The sequence below is a fragment of the Gorilla gorilla genome, chromosome 8 (assembly GCF_029281585.2).
Source record: "Gorilla gorilla gorilla isolate KB3781 chromosome 8, NHGRI_mGorGor1-v2.1_pri, whole genome shotgun sequence".
NCBI lineage: Eukaryota > Metazoa > Chordata > Mammalia > Primates > Hominidae > Gorilla > Gorilla gorilla.
Window position 1 is genome coordinate 122489497 of NC_073232.2, and position 16847 is coordinate 122506343.

Here is a 16847-nt window from a genome sequence, read left to right on the forward strand (position 1 = left end):
CTAGGAGTTCACCTCCCGTGTCCCCAGTGTTGATTATTTGAAAACGCCCATCCTTAAAGATAATCGCAGAAAACAGTGCCCTACTCAGTAAACACTCTGCAGTTTCAGGGAAGTTCTCCTAAGTGCAAGGTGTCATCAACACAGTAACTTTGGACTTGTAACTTAACCTCATGGTCCCTTCCTCTCTCCCCATCTCACCTCCCTGAAGAGAAGATACAACACATCAGCCTCCATTGTTTATGAATCTGCAATAAATCACTTGGAAATTGTCACTAAGTAAACTGTGCTGAGAAAGGACCCTTAAGAATTGAGGGCTTTGCCTGCTTCCTTCAGAAGGCAGATTGTCCCCATCGTGGCTGTGATCGTTATAGGCCTGGGGTATTCTGGGGGACTTTTTCCATTTTCAAATGACTCCCTTGAGAGACAGATATACTTTAGGGAGAGGACAGAACAGAGACTATGGGTAGGATTCCAGGTTCTTATGTCAGTAGACTTTGGAAGCCTTGCTTTTCCTGTTTCCCCATCTGCATTTGTAGTGCAAACTAGTTCATCGGAACAAAAGAAAGGCTATGGCTGCCTCTGGGTTCCTCCGGGCTGAGACTGTTGCTGAGGGATGGTTTGTGGGTAGCATTACTTTCCTGTGGATAGAGCCCTAAGCTTTGTGCTGGAGAGGCCCTTATAGCTGATGTCCAAGGAAGGACTCCAGGAGGCAGCCAGCGCAGGGAGAAGGAAGTGGCACCTCAATTGCTTTTAGAAAAGGCTGGAGATTTCTGTACATGAACCAGCCCTTAATACTGCCCACCATGATCATCATCTCTCCCCTTCTTCAATGCAGGTGGCCTTTTGGTGGGTCTCGCTCTACTTTCCATGTCCTCATCTCCCTCTTGGCCATGGCTCTAGAAGAAGGGCTCTAGGTTAGTTCACCTGGAGGTCAACTGTGGAAGGCCATGCATAGGCCCCAGGCCTCTTGCATGTAGCCATCTCTTCCTAACCAGCTATGGTTCTGTGACCTCTGGAATTAAAGCTATCTTGAATTCATGTATATTTTCAGTTTGTACTACTTTTCTTGATTGCTTGTCACACAAGTTTACCTCCTATTGGGAAAAGTAGAGTTGTATTTGTCCTGGCCAGGGACACTTTGGGAGGCTGAGGTGGGTGAATCACGAGGTCAGGAGTTTGAGACCAGTGTGGCCAACATGGTGAAACCCTGTCTCTACGAAAATACAAAAAATTAGCTGGGCGTGGTGGCAGGCATCTGTAACCCCAGCTACTTGGGAGGCTGTGTCAGGAGAACCCGGGAGGTGGAGGTTGCAATGAGCCGAGATCACGCCACTGCACTCCAGCTGGGGTGATAGAGTAAGACTCCGTCTCAAAAAAAAAAAAAATAAATAAATAAATTCTACCCTCAACTAACAGATGTTCTAAATGAATGATATTTTCTTTAAAATAATCTTGTCCCACCCCTACCCAACATGGCCCTTGTTGAGGGTGAAGGGAGGTTGTTACCAACACCCAGTGGGAAAGTCCAGATCCAAAACGACCTGGGAAAGTCCAGATCCAAAACGACCTAGTCAACAGCTAAAAGAACAGTCCCTTTTTGAAAGCCTTTACGAAAAAAAAAAAAAAAAAAAAAGTTCTTCTGTGGCTTGCGAACACCTCTCATTTTGGGTCTGCTTGCATTTGATGGAACGTCTATTTGGTCTTAAATGTGGTGCCAAGTGTAATATTTAAAAGGATTGGCAGAATTTTGCAGCTTGTGACCTCACTGGAGATTTTGTTCACTTTACCAAAAAAAAAAAAAAAAAAAAAGAAAAAAGAAAACAAAAGGTATGAGGGAAAGGTAAGAAAACAAAAGGTATGAGGGAAAGGTATATTAAAATGCAGCATGAAGCCGATAACATTTTTAAGAGGGTAAGATTTCCATCTCAAGATGGTATTTTCGGCAGGAGCCAATGGAGTGACCACGGGAGGGGGAAACTGCCCCCTCACCAGGAGCTTCCTGTTATTTTGGATGTGATGTCAAGCAGCAGGTTAATATAATTGGGGTGGAAAAAAGTTATGGGTATGTTTGCACGGTTCCCAGCTTGTTCCTAGAGCATTCAAGTACGATTCTCTTGTTCTTCCTCTCCCTAGATCCCTTGTTCCCAACTGGGGGACAGGGGAGGGATTTTGTGCCCCAGGAGATATTTGGCAATGTCTAGAGGCATTTTTGGTTGTCACACCTGAGGGGTGGTGGTGTGCTACTGGCATCTAGTGGGTAGAGGCCAGGGATGCTCCTAAACATCCTGCAAAGCACGGAACAGAGCTCCTGCTCCAAGGAGGAATTACCCAGATCAAAATGTCAATGATGCTAAAGTTGAGAAACCCTGGTCTAGACTTTGAGGATTTTTTAGATGGAGGACTTAGAAAGAGAGTGGCCATGAGAGCAGTCAGTGGACTTTTATTTTTTTTTTTGAGACTGAGTCTTGCTCTGTTGCCCAGGCTGGAGGCTGGAGTGCAGTGGCGTGATCTCGGCTCACTGCAACCTCCGCCTCCCGGGTTCAAGCGATTCTCGTGCCTCAGCCTCCCGAGTAGCTTGGATTACAGGCACCCGCCACCACGCCCGGCTAATTTTTGTATTTTTAGTAGAGACAGGGTTTCACCATGTTGGCAAAGCTGGTCTCGAACTCCTGACCTCAGGTGATCCGCCCACCTCAGCCTCCCAAAGTGCTGGGACTACAGGCGTGAGCCACCGTGCCCGGCCAGTGGTAGTCTTTTAATGTGGTCTCCGCTCTCTAACTTCCTTTTTAGCTACAGAGGAGAGCATAAGAGAAAACATCATCATCGCTTCTATTTACTGAGTGCCTAGTATATACTAAGTGCTGGAATTATTATATTTAATCTTTGCAAAAAGCACTACTGAATACACAAACCTCGAGAGCAGGTCTGCGTCTGTTTCTCTCTTACTATGCAAACTAAGTCTAGTACAGTGCCTGGCACATGGCACGCCCTCAAGGCCGTGGATATGATCATATCCATTTTATACATAAGGAAAATGAGGCTGGAAGAGTTCACACAGGTCTCAGTGTAAGTAGCAGAGTCAGGATTTGAACCAAACTCTGTTCCGCACCAGGAGAATTTTCTGGCGTCTAAAAGCACTAGTGAGGGACTGAGGGAGGAGAAAGTTTTAAAAAGTAAGATTAAAGAAAAAAGTAACTACTTGTCTGTGTGGAAGCTGAGGTGGAAGAAGGGCTTCATGGAAACCCTCTCTGATGAAATCATCCCTCGTTTTTGAACAGCAATTTTGGCTTTTCCAGTTTCTGTGTGCGCTGTTGGTGCGGGTGTGTTACTCTTCTTATTTTGCAGATGAGGAAACTGAGGCACATAAGTTACATGAGAAAGTAGGAGATAGAGGACTGGAACATGATACTTCGAATAAAGAATGTCTCAGCCCCTGGGCAACCGCAGGGAGTCGCTGAGAAACAAGTTTCCCGGGAGTAGACTCCCAGCTCGCTCAAATCCTTCCCATTCCACATCGTGTCTGGAGGGAGGAAAAAAAAATTCTTCCCTCCCAGAAGCAAAGTCCCGCAACTTCTTAGTCTTCCCTAGAGACAGGAAAGGAAACCCAGCGGGACTACACCTTCCGACGACCTTTGCGAATCTTGCGGAACGCAGGCGCCCTGAAACGGCGTGCGCACTACGATTCCCGGCAGCCGCGGGCGGGTGCGGGACTACATTTCCCAGGGGGCAGAGGCAGGGGCGGGAGGGGGCGGGCCCCGGCGCTGCTCCCGCCCCTCCCCCGTGCTCGCGGGGAGAGGTAAACAAACCACGCGCGGGCTGCCCGCGGCACGGCGGGCGCGGCGGGCGCGGCTGGCGCGGCTGGGGCGGCAGGGGCGGCGGAGAGCGCGCCGAGCCGCGGCCGGGCTGGCCCGCCCGCCAGTCGCACATGTTCCGGAACGGCGCCCGGCCGTAGCCGCCTGCGGCGCCTCCTGTCGGCCCGAGAAGGGAGTGCGGAGAGGCGCCGGTCGCCACCCGCGGTGCCCATGGAGCGGGTGAGGATGATCAACGTGCAGCGTCTGCTGGAGGCTGCCGAGTTTTTGGAGCGCCGGGAGCGAGGTAATGGCTGGGCGCCGCTGCGTGAGCCCGAGCGCTACTAATCTTTTTCGGGAGTGCGGTGCGGCCGGTAAGGGAGGGCATGCGTGTGAGGTGCGCGCATGAGGTGAGGGGTGCGCGCATGTGAGGGGAGGGGTGTGCGTGCGTGAGGGTAGAGGAGCGCGCGTGTGTGGGGAGGGGCGTGTGGGGAGGGGAGCGCGCGTGAGGGGAGGGGCGTGTGAGGGAGGGGTGCGCGCGTGTGAGGGGAGGGGCGTGTGAGGGAGGGGTGCGCGCGTGTGAGGGGAGGGGCGTGTGAGGGAGGGGACGCGCGTGAGGAGGGGCGTGTGGGTAGGGGAGCGCGCGTGTAAGGGGGGCGTGTGAGAGGAGCGCGCGTGAGGGGAGGGGCGTGTGAAAGGGGAGCGCGCGTGTGATGGGAGGGGCATGTGGGGAAGGGAGCGCGCGTGTGGGAGGGGCGCACGCGTGAGGGGAGGGGCGTATGAGGGAAGGGGAGCGCGCGTGAGGGGAGGGGCGTGCACATGTGAGGGGAGGAGTGTGTGAGGGGAGGGGAGGGGCATGTGAGGGGAGGGGAGCTCGCGTGTGAGGGAGGGGAGCGCGCGCGTGCGGGGAGGGGCGCGCGGGTGTGAGGGGAGGGGCGCGCGCGTGTGTGAGGGGAGGGGTGAGTGCATGTGAGGGGAGGGGCGTACGCGTGTGGGGAGGGGCGTGTGAGGGGAGGGCCATGCGTGTGTGTGAGGGCAGGGGTGCGCACGTTAGGGGAGGGGCGTGAGAGGAGAGGGGCACGCGCGTGTGCGGGGAGGGTCGCGCGTGTGCGGGGAGGGTCGCGCGTGTGTGAGGGGTGCGCGCGTGGGAGGGATGGTGCTCGGGGGGGAGGGGCGTGTGCGGGAAGGGCGTGCGCGTGTGGGAGGGGCGTGCGCGTGTGGGAGGGGCGTGTGCGGGGAGGGGCGCGCGTGCGTGGGGAGGTGTGTGTGCTGAGATCGTGAGTGGAGGCGTGTGTGAGAGGTCGCCCAGGTGCTGGGGGAGGTGCGAGGGTGCGCACGGAGGGTGGGGCTGTGGGTGTGCGGCAAGCGGGAAGGAGACGGGTGGAGGGAAGTTGGAGAGAGGGCGGTCTGGAGCTGGAGAGAGGGTGACCGTGGAGAAGCCGGGAGGGCCCGGAGCGGGAGAGGGTGCTGGGAGATAAGAGGAAGGAGGAACGCGGATGCTGGGGGTTCAGGGGAAGAGACGAGGCCGGGAGAACACTGAGCGGGGGAAAACCGGTGGAGAGGGGCCTTTGAATACCTGCGGGGTGATGAGATGGGGTCCCTTTAGCGATGGCAGCCCAAGGGGCTGTAGAGATGGCGCAGAAAGAGCAGGAACTCGGAGACTGTGGTGTCTAGAGAGAAAATATCTTTCTAAGACTTGTTCGAAGTACACAAAAATATTGGGCTTAAAGAGACTCTTTAGAACAGAGAGAGTTGAAAGTAAAGGAATTTTTGAGGCAAGCGAAATCAATGAGGTGAATGGTAACTGGTCACAAAATTTTTGTTCTAAAGCATCTGAAATCTCAAAAAAGTTCTCGGGAGAGAAGGATTTTGGAAAGGGGGGATAAACTCTTTGGTTTAGAGAAGGTATCAAAACACCTTCCAGCTTGTGGGGTGTCACAGGATTGATGTCCAGGCGAGGGACATTAATTTTCTAACCAAAAAGAGTGGAAACATTTTACCTCTTTTCCTGCTTTCAAAAACCTGTTACTGCAAAGACCTCGGATTTGTGGGTCAATGGATTTGGGTACTATATTCTTCTTACCGTATCTTTTTTTCTTGCTTTCTTCAGAGTGTGAACATGGCTACGCCTCTTCATTCCCGTCCATGCCGAGCCCCCGACTGCAGCATTCAAAGCCCCCACGGAGGCTGAGCCGGGCACAGAAACACAGCAGCGGGAGCAGCAACACCAGCACTGCCAACAGGTAGCAAGCTGGGAACGCTTAGAAGAGGGAACTGGAGGGAAGGAGCACATTTCTCCTGTAATCCCAAGTCTGAAGGAGCAGCACTTGATGGGTTCCTTTACCACTACCCTGGGGATTTGGCCCTTTTAAAATAATGAAGTCTAGAAATCATAACCTAGTTTTTGCATGGAAGGAAAGGAATAGAATCTGGAAAGACAACCAAAGAAGTTCTTGCTGGGATTATTAAGATGGCTATGCCAAGTTGAGAGACTTGGCAGCATGTGTCCATGCATGCAGCCACCTGCTAAAAGTAATTGTGGGCTGGCTTTCAATATTCTGGCCAAGTTTTGGACAGTCCAAGAAGATTTAAAAAAAATCAGAAATAGGTCTGGTAGGGTATAAAGCAGAATCAAGGGTTTGTTAAAGGAATAAAAATATTTAGGTAGAATTGGTAGTGAGCGGATGTGGTTATTTGTTTAAGGAGAAAAGGGAAGACCATGCTGTGAGAGTTTTGCCTCTTTAAATGATAAGATCGGATTGGTTGGTGGGCTCTTAAAGCAAAAATGAAAAAAAAATCTGTTTATCTTTCAAGCAGAATAGATCTTTTAAAATATACTTGTCTAGATGTACTTGGAAAGGCTGGGCCTAGTGGCTCATGCCTGTAATTCCAGCACTTTGGGAGGCTGAGGTGGGAGGATTGCTTGAGCTTAGGAGTTCAAGACCAATCTGGATGACATAGTGAAACTTTGTGTCAAAAAGAGAAAAAAATAGATGTACTAAGATGTAGATGACTTCCATTTTTGAAAACTTTTGAGTAGTATGTGGCTATCTCTTCGGTGTTTTTATTCTAGGGAGCCAGTGAATTCCTAGGATTCATCTCATATGAAGTTTTCAAAAGGGCTTTCTTAACAGAAGATTAACAGATGGCTGCCTTTTCCATTGATAAGGGGAATTAAATGAGACCTTTATTTCTGTTTCCCAGAGCTTTGTCTAGAGAATATAATAAACATTCATTTTGAGGAGGACAGAGCAATCCCTGGGTAACCAAATTTCCCTGAAGGCTTTGGGGAGCTTCAGTCAGGTGGTTGGTTAGTCATTTGGGACAGCAGATTGGGTCAGAATGGGGCTCTTGATTCAGAAAGCCTGAGGCTTCTACAGATAACAATTGGAACTCATGAGGTTGGATCATCCCACTCTGTATTTCAGACATCACCGAGGAAAAACTAGGATTCACTTTTCTCCTTTGACTTCTCTGTAGAGCTGCACGTTTCCTTTTTTAGCTTCTTTTCATTAAGACTACTATATAGTTTTTAAACTTAATTTCTTAAGTTATAAAAATAATTAACCATAAGCTTGATGTACTATCTGTGTTGTGTGTGGGTCTAGAGATTTGTTGTAGTATGATGTATTTGAGATGAAAATATGTAGTATGATATACAGCATTTTAAAAAATGTGCATTTGCTTGCCCTTACGGTTTCAGTGTTTAAGCTATCAAGAATTAAGACCTATTCAGGAATTTATGTGTCTTTCAATCCACATAGATTAAAAAACTTTTTTTTTTCAACTTGGAGACATAGGAAGAGTACACATAGGAAACCAGACCTGGGTTCTGTCATGCTGCAAGTATTTAAGCCTTTCCTATTTTCTAGAAATTAGGTATATAATTTCAGTACATTTCCCATCCCTTACTATGTTCATCTGTAAAATAAGATGCATTGGAGTCTCACCAAGGTCCCTCGTTCTCCTGAACTTCTGTGACTCTGATTTATTGACAGTTTTAGAGATTGGTTACTATATTAGTAATTTAGTATGTCTCCCATCATTGCAGATGTGACATTTTTAGGAACTCAAGGATTATAGAGGCATAAATAAGATGCACATTCCTAAGTTTTATCAGTTATGTTACTGGTCATTAATAAGAAACTCTTAGTCATCTGTTGACTTACGCTTTGCTCAGCTTGGGGTTTGGGCTAAGTGATGTTTGTCTTTCATGCTAGTGTCTCTGTTAGGATTCTAATATTATGTGTGGGACCACAGTGCTAATTACTGTGTTTTAGCATAGCATGTCGGAAAATTTGTAAAACTGCAAGCATGCCATATTGTTCTGATAGTGCCCAAAGGAGAATATGTGTACATTAGACCATCTAAAACAGGAGAAGATACTTTTTTTATGGGAATATAAGTAGCAAGAAAGAGAGAGAGAGAAAAAAATATATTTTAGAATATATTATCTCAAGATCCACCAGTGTGTGGGGTTTGGGCTGGGGCTTATGAGAGAGAACTAGTATGTTAAAATGAAACTCTAGAAATTATTTCTCCTTTGCCACTTATTTAAAATGCCTGCTTCATGGAAGTAAGGAGAGCTGAGGTAGAAATTCCAGTACTGGGGTATTTGGACAATAGTGTTGGTCCATTTGAAAGAGGACACTGTAGGCTTCTTCTTAATTTTAAGTTTACTATTGGATTTTAATGAGATTTTATTATGTTGGTTACATAAAGCAGAAAGAAGACTTACAGAAATTTCCATGTGTTTATCATCTGAAACAAGGAAAGGAATGGACTTCATAAGTATATATGTCTTATTTTTTCCTGATCAAAAAGCTACTAGTGTGGAAGTAGCTGTTATTTTATTACTATACATCTTGAACACTGATGTATGTTATAAAATGACATTTGTTTTTCTGACATCGTACCGTCTTTAAGATATAATGGTGATTGACTATTTTACCCCTGATATTCTCAGGTATTATATGATATGCCTGATAAAATGTTACTTTAGGCAGGGTGCAGTGGCTCATGCCTGTAATTCCAGCACTTTGGGAGGCTGAGGTAGGTGGATTGCCTGAGGTCAGGAGTTCGAGACCAGCCTGGCCAACATGATGAAACCCTGTCTCTACTAAAAATACGGAAATTAGCCAGATGTGGTGGTGTGTGCCTGTAATCTCAGCTACTTGGGAGGCTGAGACAGGATAATTGCTGGAACTTGGGAGGCGGAGGTTGCAGTGAGCTGAGATTGCACCACTGCATTCCAGCCTGGGCAACAGAGCGATAATCCATTCCCCCCCTCAAAAAAGTAACTTTATAAATTTATGCTGAAAGTTAACTCCTAATATTATAAATTCCTATTCCCCTTTCCCCCATTCCTTAAAATCTTATTTTCAAAGAAGTAAAAAGGAGAGAAAATAAATGATATAATGTGATATTACAAATATGTTCCTTGCAAATACCAGTAATTTTATTATTTGGGATCCTTCTGATAGTTGGAAGTGGCACCTATAATATATAATTATTTTTAAAATAAATGCTTGATTTTACTGTGGTCTTGGTCACAGCCTTCTGGCACACTTCCAAAAATCAACATTGCTAAGATGTTACTGCTGTTAGAGAATGTGGCTGCAATAGCTATCTGGCTTTTTGGGGAGCATCAGATAAGTTCAAATTCCAGCTTCTTTACTATTTGGTACCACAGGTGAAAAATCTCAAGGTCTGTCATCCTTAAAACTCTACTAAATAAGCCATGACTGCAGTGTAACACTGATTTCTTCCTAAATATCTCTTCAGTCGGCCTTCTTTCCTGTTACCTTCATTACTATCCTCCTAATCTCAGCTACCATCATCTCTTACTTGGACGACTGCAGTAACTTCCTACCTGGTGTCCCTGCAACTACAGTTTTTTTTTTTTTTTTGTCTGGTTCTGTTGCCCAGGCTGGAGTGCAGTGGTGCGATCTTGGCTCGCTGCAAGCTCTGCCTTCTGGGTTCACGCCATTCTCCTGCCTCAGCCTCCCGAGTAGCTAGGACTACAGGTGCCTGCCACCATGCCCAGCTAATTTTTTGTATTTTTAGTAGAGACAGGGTTTCACTGTGTTAGCCAGGATGGTCTCAATCTCCTGACCTCATGATCCGCCCGGCTCAGCCTCCCAAAGTGCTGGGATTACAGGTGTGACCCACCGCACCCGGCCAGTTCTTATGAATTATATTGGCCAGCCTTCTTTCGATTCCTTCAGTACGTGTTTTCTTCTACCTCAAGATCTTTGCATACTTTCTGTTCCCTGCGGGGAATCATTTTCCCTCCTCCTTTGTTATCTCTGTTGAATAACACTCTTCCTTCAGCTCAATCATAAATTCCTCAGGAACGTTTCCTCATCTGCCATAGTAGATCAGGTCTTCACATACTTCATGGCACCCCTATTTTTCCTTCATAGTGTTCATCACATTTGTAGAAATACAGTTATCCAGTTGTTTCTTAAATTCGTGTCCTATTCACTGGATTAAAAACCCTGCGAAGCAGGCAAGGATTGAGTCTCTTCTGCTTAAACAATTATCCCTAGTACTTATCACAGTGCCCCGTAAATAGTATGTGTTTCTTAAAGAATGGAAGGTTTTCAAACTCCAAGCAGACTGTCTTTAATTGAGTTTCTTTTTTGTGCTGAGTACCATATTAGACTGGAAGGAAGGGTGATAAAACCCCTGCTTTGGCAAACTCTGATTACTTTGTGTTCCAAGGGATGTTGATACATTTGGAAAAACAGTATGTAGTATTTAAAGAATAAAAATCTCTAAACTGTCAATTCTTTTAAACAAGCAGGCTACAGAATGCTACACTTAATTTTGAAGAACATTCAGTGTCATACTGTGTCATGAAAATAAAATAATATCAAAACTTGCATATTGAAAGAACCAGAAGTCTTTCAAATATTGCCAATAAATATTCATATGAGCCTGTGACACACATATAGTAATTGCATTGTTTTAAGGTAATCTGGGAAGTAGTAAATAGCCAATTTATGCTTTAATTTCAAGTTGATATATTTCTTCTCTTTAGTGTCCTATGGATACTAAAGAATCTCATAAAAGCAGTATCTCAGTTCCACCTTCTAAGATTGAGGACACTAAAAAACAACTTTTCTGTTGCTTATAAGGCTTTAGTTTAATTTTTCTTAAACTATAGAATAAATGCTTTAGTCTTATTTTAGATAGAAGTATTGTATTGTTATTTTTTAGCTTTGCGTCCTTTTCGGCTATCTTCATGGATTTTTAGTTTTTCTGGGGAGAGGGTTGGTGGTGAATTATTTTCCTAGGGCAGTTACAAAGGATTTTTTCCAGTAGTAATTTGAGATGCTTTATCTTCCCTTTATTCTACGTGAACCTATTTGTTCACAGAAGAATTGAATGAAGCCTTATTTTTATTTTTGTGTAATTTTTTTCTACTATTCTGTGTTTTTCAATTTTTTTTATATTAAAAAATAGTTTCTGGGTCTTTGTTCCATAGAAAACTCCCAAAGTTTCAGGACAAAAATGTAGATTAGTAGCAGTTAAACTCTTAATGATGTTGTTATTATTCTTAAGTATTTTCTGCATTTTGAGTGATTAACACATCCAGTGAAATGTGTTTTGTGATAGTCTGTCTTCTACCAAAATTGACTTAAATGAAAAATTCCCAAGAATTACTTATATGCCTTATACTAAAAAAACTCAGGCTTTCCTTTAAATGCTTCCTTGAAGTGTAAGTTTGCTATTGCTGGGTTTCTTAAGGTTATATTCCTCTATGGAAGTATTGAAGGAAACTTGTATGATCATGCCTTGTAAGTCAGTAGGACAGCTGTTTCTGTTCCTAGTCGATGAAAGGCTTTTTTGTCAAAATATTGAATATATGATGTAGAAGATCACAAAATGTAGAAAGGGAATTCTTTAGTACAATTCTCTGATTTATGAAGACAAAATATTATCACTCATTTTATGATTAAAGCACATGTGGCTTAGAGATGGTGATTGCTTAAGCCTTACAGCTGTGGATGATGGTTGACTTTATTGTCAAGCTGGATTTTAAGCAATATATGCATCATTGTTATAATCAGGCAGTACTGTTGACTGGAAGAAAGCTTTCTCTTCTAGATTTCTCCTTACAAATGAAAGAACATTGCCTGCTTTTGAATATAGCATGATTCTTTGTCATTTCTTCAGTAAGGACAGTTTTCTAGATACTAATCTAATCAAAGAGGCTTGATGGTATGCTTTGACAGAGTGTATTTCCAGGTCCCATTTTTAGTGTGATTTTATAGTGCTGATGAAATATAAACATGCATTTTTTGTTAGATTGTTTTTTCGTTTTGGTTTCCTACATTTTAAAACACAGTCAGTGGTACCATAATTAACAGCATTACCCATAATATCAAACCTATTTTTTTGAAGTTGCTCCTAACTTTTATATTATTATTAATATACTCAGCTCCTCCCCATAGATGCAGGTGTTATACATCTATGGTACCACTCATTTTTCCCCCAACAGTTATTTACTGAATGTTTATTTCATGCCTGACTCTTAAAATGATTACCTTTGGAAGTCAGATGAGTTAGGAAATTGCTGATATTTTCTGTACTTTTAAAGGTTTTTTAGAATATTGCTCTGTAATAGAATTTGTTGTTAACAAATGAAGTAGTCTAGATAATTAGTTGTTTACCTTAATGTGTTTTTAACTTTGAGAATATGTTTAAGAGCAATTATTTTAACCTTCAAAATTCTCTGTAGTTTCTAGTGTTGCTGCCTTACCTAAGAAATATTATTTTACAAACAATATTTAACTTTAGAATGTATAAGATGCTTCTTAATTGCTGCTGCTACCAGGTGAACTAGTTATTTTAAATTCTTAACATTTTATAAAAGTAATATATGTATATAGTTTAAAAAGTCAATTAATACTAAATAGCTTATAAAGGAAAATAACATCCCCATGCCCCACCTCTCTCCATCCAATTTCTGCTTCTTAGAGACTACCACTTCCGATAATTTCACAGCTTCTTCTGTTGTTTGCTTTCATATTTCTAAATGAGAAGCTTTTCTTGCTATAGAAGATGAGAATTTGACTGTCATACTCTTTGACTAACAGCAGATTAATATGCCAGAAATGAAGATTTTTAAAAAGTACATGAGAGCAAATATTCTCCAAAGGAATGATGTTTCCAAATTAGCTACTTTGTAGTACTGTTTATTATTAATCACCTACAGAAAAACATTGATATTTTACTCTCATCTCTGAGTACTTTATGGTAAATTATTGCCTCAGTTTCATGATGAGGTTTATTAGTTAAAAAAAAATAAGCTTGGCTGGGCACGGTGGCTTACACCTGTAATCTCAGCACTTTGGGAGGCTGAGGCCAGCAGATCATGAGGTCAGGAGATGGAGACCATCCTGGCTAACATGGGGAAACCCTGTCTCTACTAAAAATACAAAAAAATTAGCCAGGCATGGTGGCATGTACCTGTAGTCCCAGCTACTCGGGAGGCTGAGGCAGGAGAATGGTGTGAACCCAAGAGGCAGAGCTTGCAGTGAGCCGAGATTGCACCACTGCACTCCAGCCTGGGTGACAGAGCAAGACTCTGTCTCAAAAAAATAAATAAATAAATAAATAAGCTCTATTGGCCAGGTGTGGTGGCTTACACCTGTGTTCCCAACTCTTTGGGAGGACGAGGCAGGCGGATCATGAGGTCAGGAGTTCGAGACCAGCCTGACCAAAATGGTGAAGCCCGTCTCTACTAAAACACAAAAATTAGCCAGGCATGGTGGCATGTGCCAGTAATCCCAGCTACTTGGGAGGCTGAAGCAGGAGAATCACTTGAACCCAGATAGTGGAGTCTACAGTGAGTTGAGATCATGCTACTGCACTCCAGCCTGGGCAACAGAGTGAGACTCCATCTCAAAAAAATTTTTTTTCTCTATTTTCTTCTAGCAGTTTATAATATTAGGTTTTACATTTAGATTTAAAATTCATTTAGAGTTAATTTTTGTAGAGGGTGTGAAGTAAAGGTTGAAGTTCTTTTTTTTTTTTTTTTTTTTTGCAAATGGACATCCAGTTGTTCCAGTATCATTTGTTGAAAAGACTATACTTTATTCATTAAATGGCCTTGGCACCTTTGTGAAAATCAGTTGACCACAGACTTGTGAGCCTTATTTCTGGATTTTCTGTTCTGATCCTTTGATCTAAATATTCATCCTTATTCTAATGCCACACTGTCTTAATTATTATAGTTTTTCAAAAAGTTATGAAATCAGGTAATGAATGTATTCCGACTTGGTTCTTCTTTTTCAAAAGTTCCTTTGGCTATTCTAGGTCTTTTGTATTTTTATTTTAATTAATTTATTTTTTTGAGACAGGGTTTCACTCTTTCACCCAGGCTGGAGTGCAGTGGCATGATCATGGCCCACTGCAGCCTTAACCTTCTCGGGCTCAGGTGATTCTCCCATCGCAGCCTTCTGAGTGAGGAGCTGGGACTACAGGTGTGCACTCCCACACTCCGCGAATTTTTATATTTTTTGTAGAGATAGGCTTTCACCATGTTGCCCAGGCTGGTCTTGAACTCCTGGGCTCATGCAGTCCTCCCATCTCTACCTTCCAAAGTGTTGGGATTACAGGCGTGAGCCACTGTGCATGGCCTGCGTTTTTACATAAATTTTAGAATCAGTTTGTCAGTTTCTACAACAGAGCCTGCTGGAATTTTTATTGGGATTGCACTGGATCTATAAATTAATTTGGGGAAACCCAACATGTCTTAACTATTGAATCTTCTAATTCATTAACATGGATTAATAGACATGGTATGCCTATTAGTTAGATATTTTCAAATTTCAGCAGTATTTTTTAGGTTTTCAGAGTATGGGTCATACACATACTTTATTAAATTTTTCTGTAAGTATTTGATGCTATTTTAAATAGCAATTAAATTTGGCATTTTGGTTTGTGAACTGACTTCGCTAAACTTAATTGTTCTAATAGTCTGTATATTCCTTAGGATTTTCTAAATAGACAGTAATGTTGTTTGCAAGTAAAGACATTTTTATTTCTTCCATTTCCTTCTGTGTATTTCCTTTTCTTGTTTTATTTCACTGGCTAGAACTTCTAGTACAGTGCTGGATAGAAGTGATGAGAGTGGACATTCTTGCCCTGTTCCTGATCTTATGAAAAAATGCATTCTTTGACCATTGAGTGTGACTATAGTTTTTCTTAGATGCCTTTTAAGTTGAGTAAATTCCCTTCTTCCCTTATTTGCTAAGAGTTTTTATCATGAATGGATGGTAAATTTTATTTAAATGCTTTTTCTACATCTATTGAGGTGATACTGTCATTTTCTTTTTTATTCTGTTAATATGGAGGATTACATTGATGGATTTTTGAGTCTTAAACCTGCATTCCTGAAATAAATCCTACTTATTCATGTTGCATTTTGTACTGTTGCAGTACTGATACTAACAACACAGAGCTAAAACAAACTTCACAGGTTTAAGGATTTAGTCCCCAACATGTCTGCCCTCGCTACAGATGCCAGCCATAAGTTCAGGAGTCCTCAGGCCACTCTCACATCTGACCAACTGGCTGCAAATTCAGAGGTTCCTACAGCCCCTTCAGGTTTGATAATTTGCTGGAACTACTTATAACTCAGCAAAGTGCTACACTTTGTCTGTGTTTAGAGACAGAGTCTCAACTGTCACCTGGAGTAGAGTGCAGTGGTGAGATCAAAGCTCACTGCAACCTCAAACTCCTGGGCTCAAGGCAGTCCTTCTGCCTCAGCCTCTCAAGTAGCTAAGAGTACAGGCATGCGCTACGATGTCCAGCTGCTATGCTTATAATTGCCAGTTTTATTATAAATGATACAGATCAGGACCAGCCAAATGCCCAGACACAGAGAGTGAGGTCTGGGAGGAACCTGGACACAGAGCTTCTGTGCTTTTTCCATGGAGTCAGGATGCATTACTCTCCTGGCACATTTATGTGTTTACCAACCATGAAACTCACCCAAGTTTCAGGTTCCAGAGTTTTTATTGGGATATTATTACATAAGCATGATTGATTGAATCATTGGTTATATGGTTGTCAATTCCCAGTACTTCTCTCCCCTGTGTTGGGCCAGAATCAGTGACTCAAAGCCGCAACCCTCTAATCACATGGTTGGTCTTTCTGATGTGACCATCCCCTGTCCTGAGTTATCTCTCCTTGGCATAAACTCAGGTGTAGTCCGAAGACCCACCATGAATAATGAAGACACTCCTAATTACTCAGAAAATTTCAAGGTTTTAGAAGCTCAGTCCCAGGAACTAGGGTACTTTATGTTATTGGGTTCAATTTGGCAAAATTTTGGTAGAATTTTTGTGTCTGTGTTCATGAGAGATGTTAGTCTTTGTTTTGTTTGTTTTCTACGTAATTTGTCAGGTTTTGGTATCAGGCTAATACTGGTCTCATAAAATGATTTGGAAAATGTTCCCTCTCTCTTTATTTTTTCAAAGATTTTATGTAGGATTGGTTTTATTTATTCCTTAAATGCCTGGTAAAATTTGCCAATGAAGAACTTTCAGGCCTGGAGTTTTCTTTGTGGGAAGGTTTTTTTTTTAATTATTATTTTAATCTCTTTAATAGATGAAAGGCAATTCAGAGTTTCTGTTTCTTCTTGAGTCAGTTTTGATCATTTGTATCTTTCAAGAAATTTGTTCATATCATCTAAGTTATCAAATTTAGATGATGTGGACAATTACTGGCATAAAGTTGTTAATAATATTCTCTATCCTTTTAATGTATGATGTATGTAGAATCTGTAATGATGTACACTCTTGATACTGTTTTTGTATTGTAATTTTTGTCTTTTATTCTTCATCAGCCTTAGAGGTAGTTTATCAATGTGTTGATTTTTTAAAGTCAGCTTTCAATTTTACTGATATTCACTATTTCTCATTTTCTATGTCTTTCATTCCTGTCCTTGGTTTTTATTATATTTCTCTACTTCAGTTTCTCAGCGTTAGCAGTCTTGACATTTGGGGTCAGATAATTCTGTTTTGTGCATCATAGGATGTT

General features: G+C 42.7%; 1 protein-coding gene across 12 annotated transcripts in view; it reads left to right on the top strand.

The window, feature by feature from the left end:
- Positions 1 to 16847, top strand: part of MXI1 (MAX interactor 1, dimerization protein) — an 82010-nt gene that overhangs the window by 14673 nt on the left and 50490 nt on the right. For 4 of the 12 annotated variants that reach the window (XM_063710485.1, XM_055352113.2, XM_004050084.5 and 1 more), the window contains exon 2: positions 5899 to 6031. In XM_063710485.1, coding sequence (XP_063566555.1) covers positions 5899 to 6031 — 133 coding nt within the window. The other 8 variants (XM_004050085.5, XM_055352115.2, XM_031015323.3 and 5 more) reach the window with 8 other exon arrangements.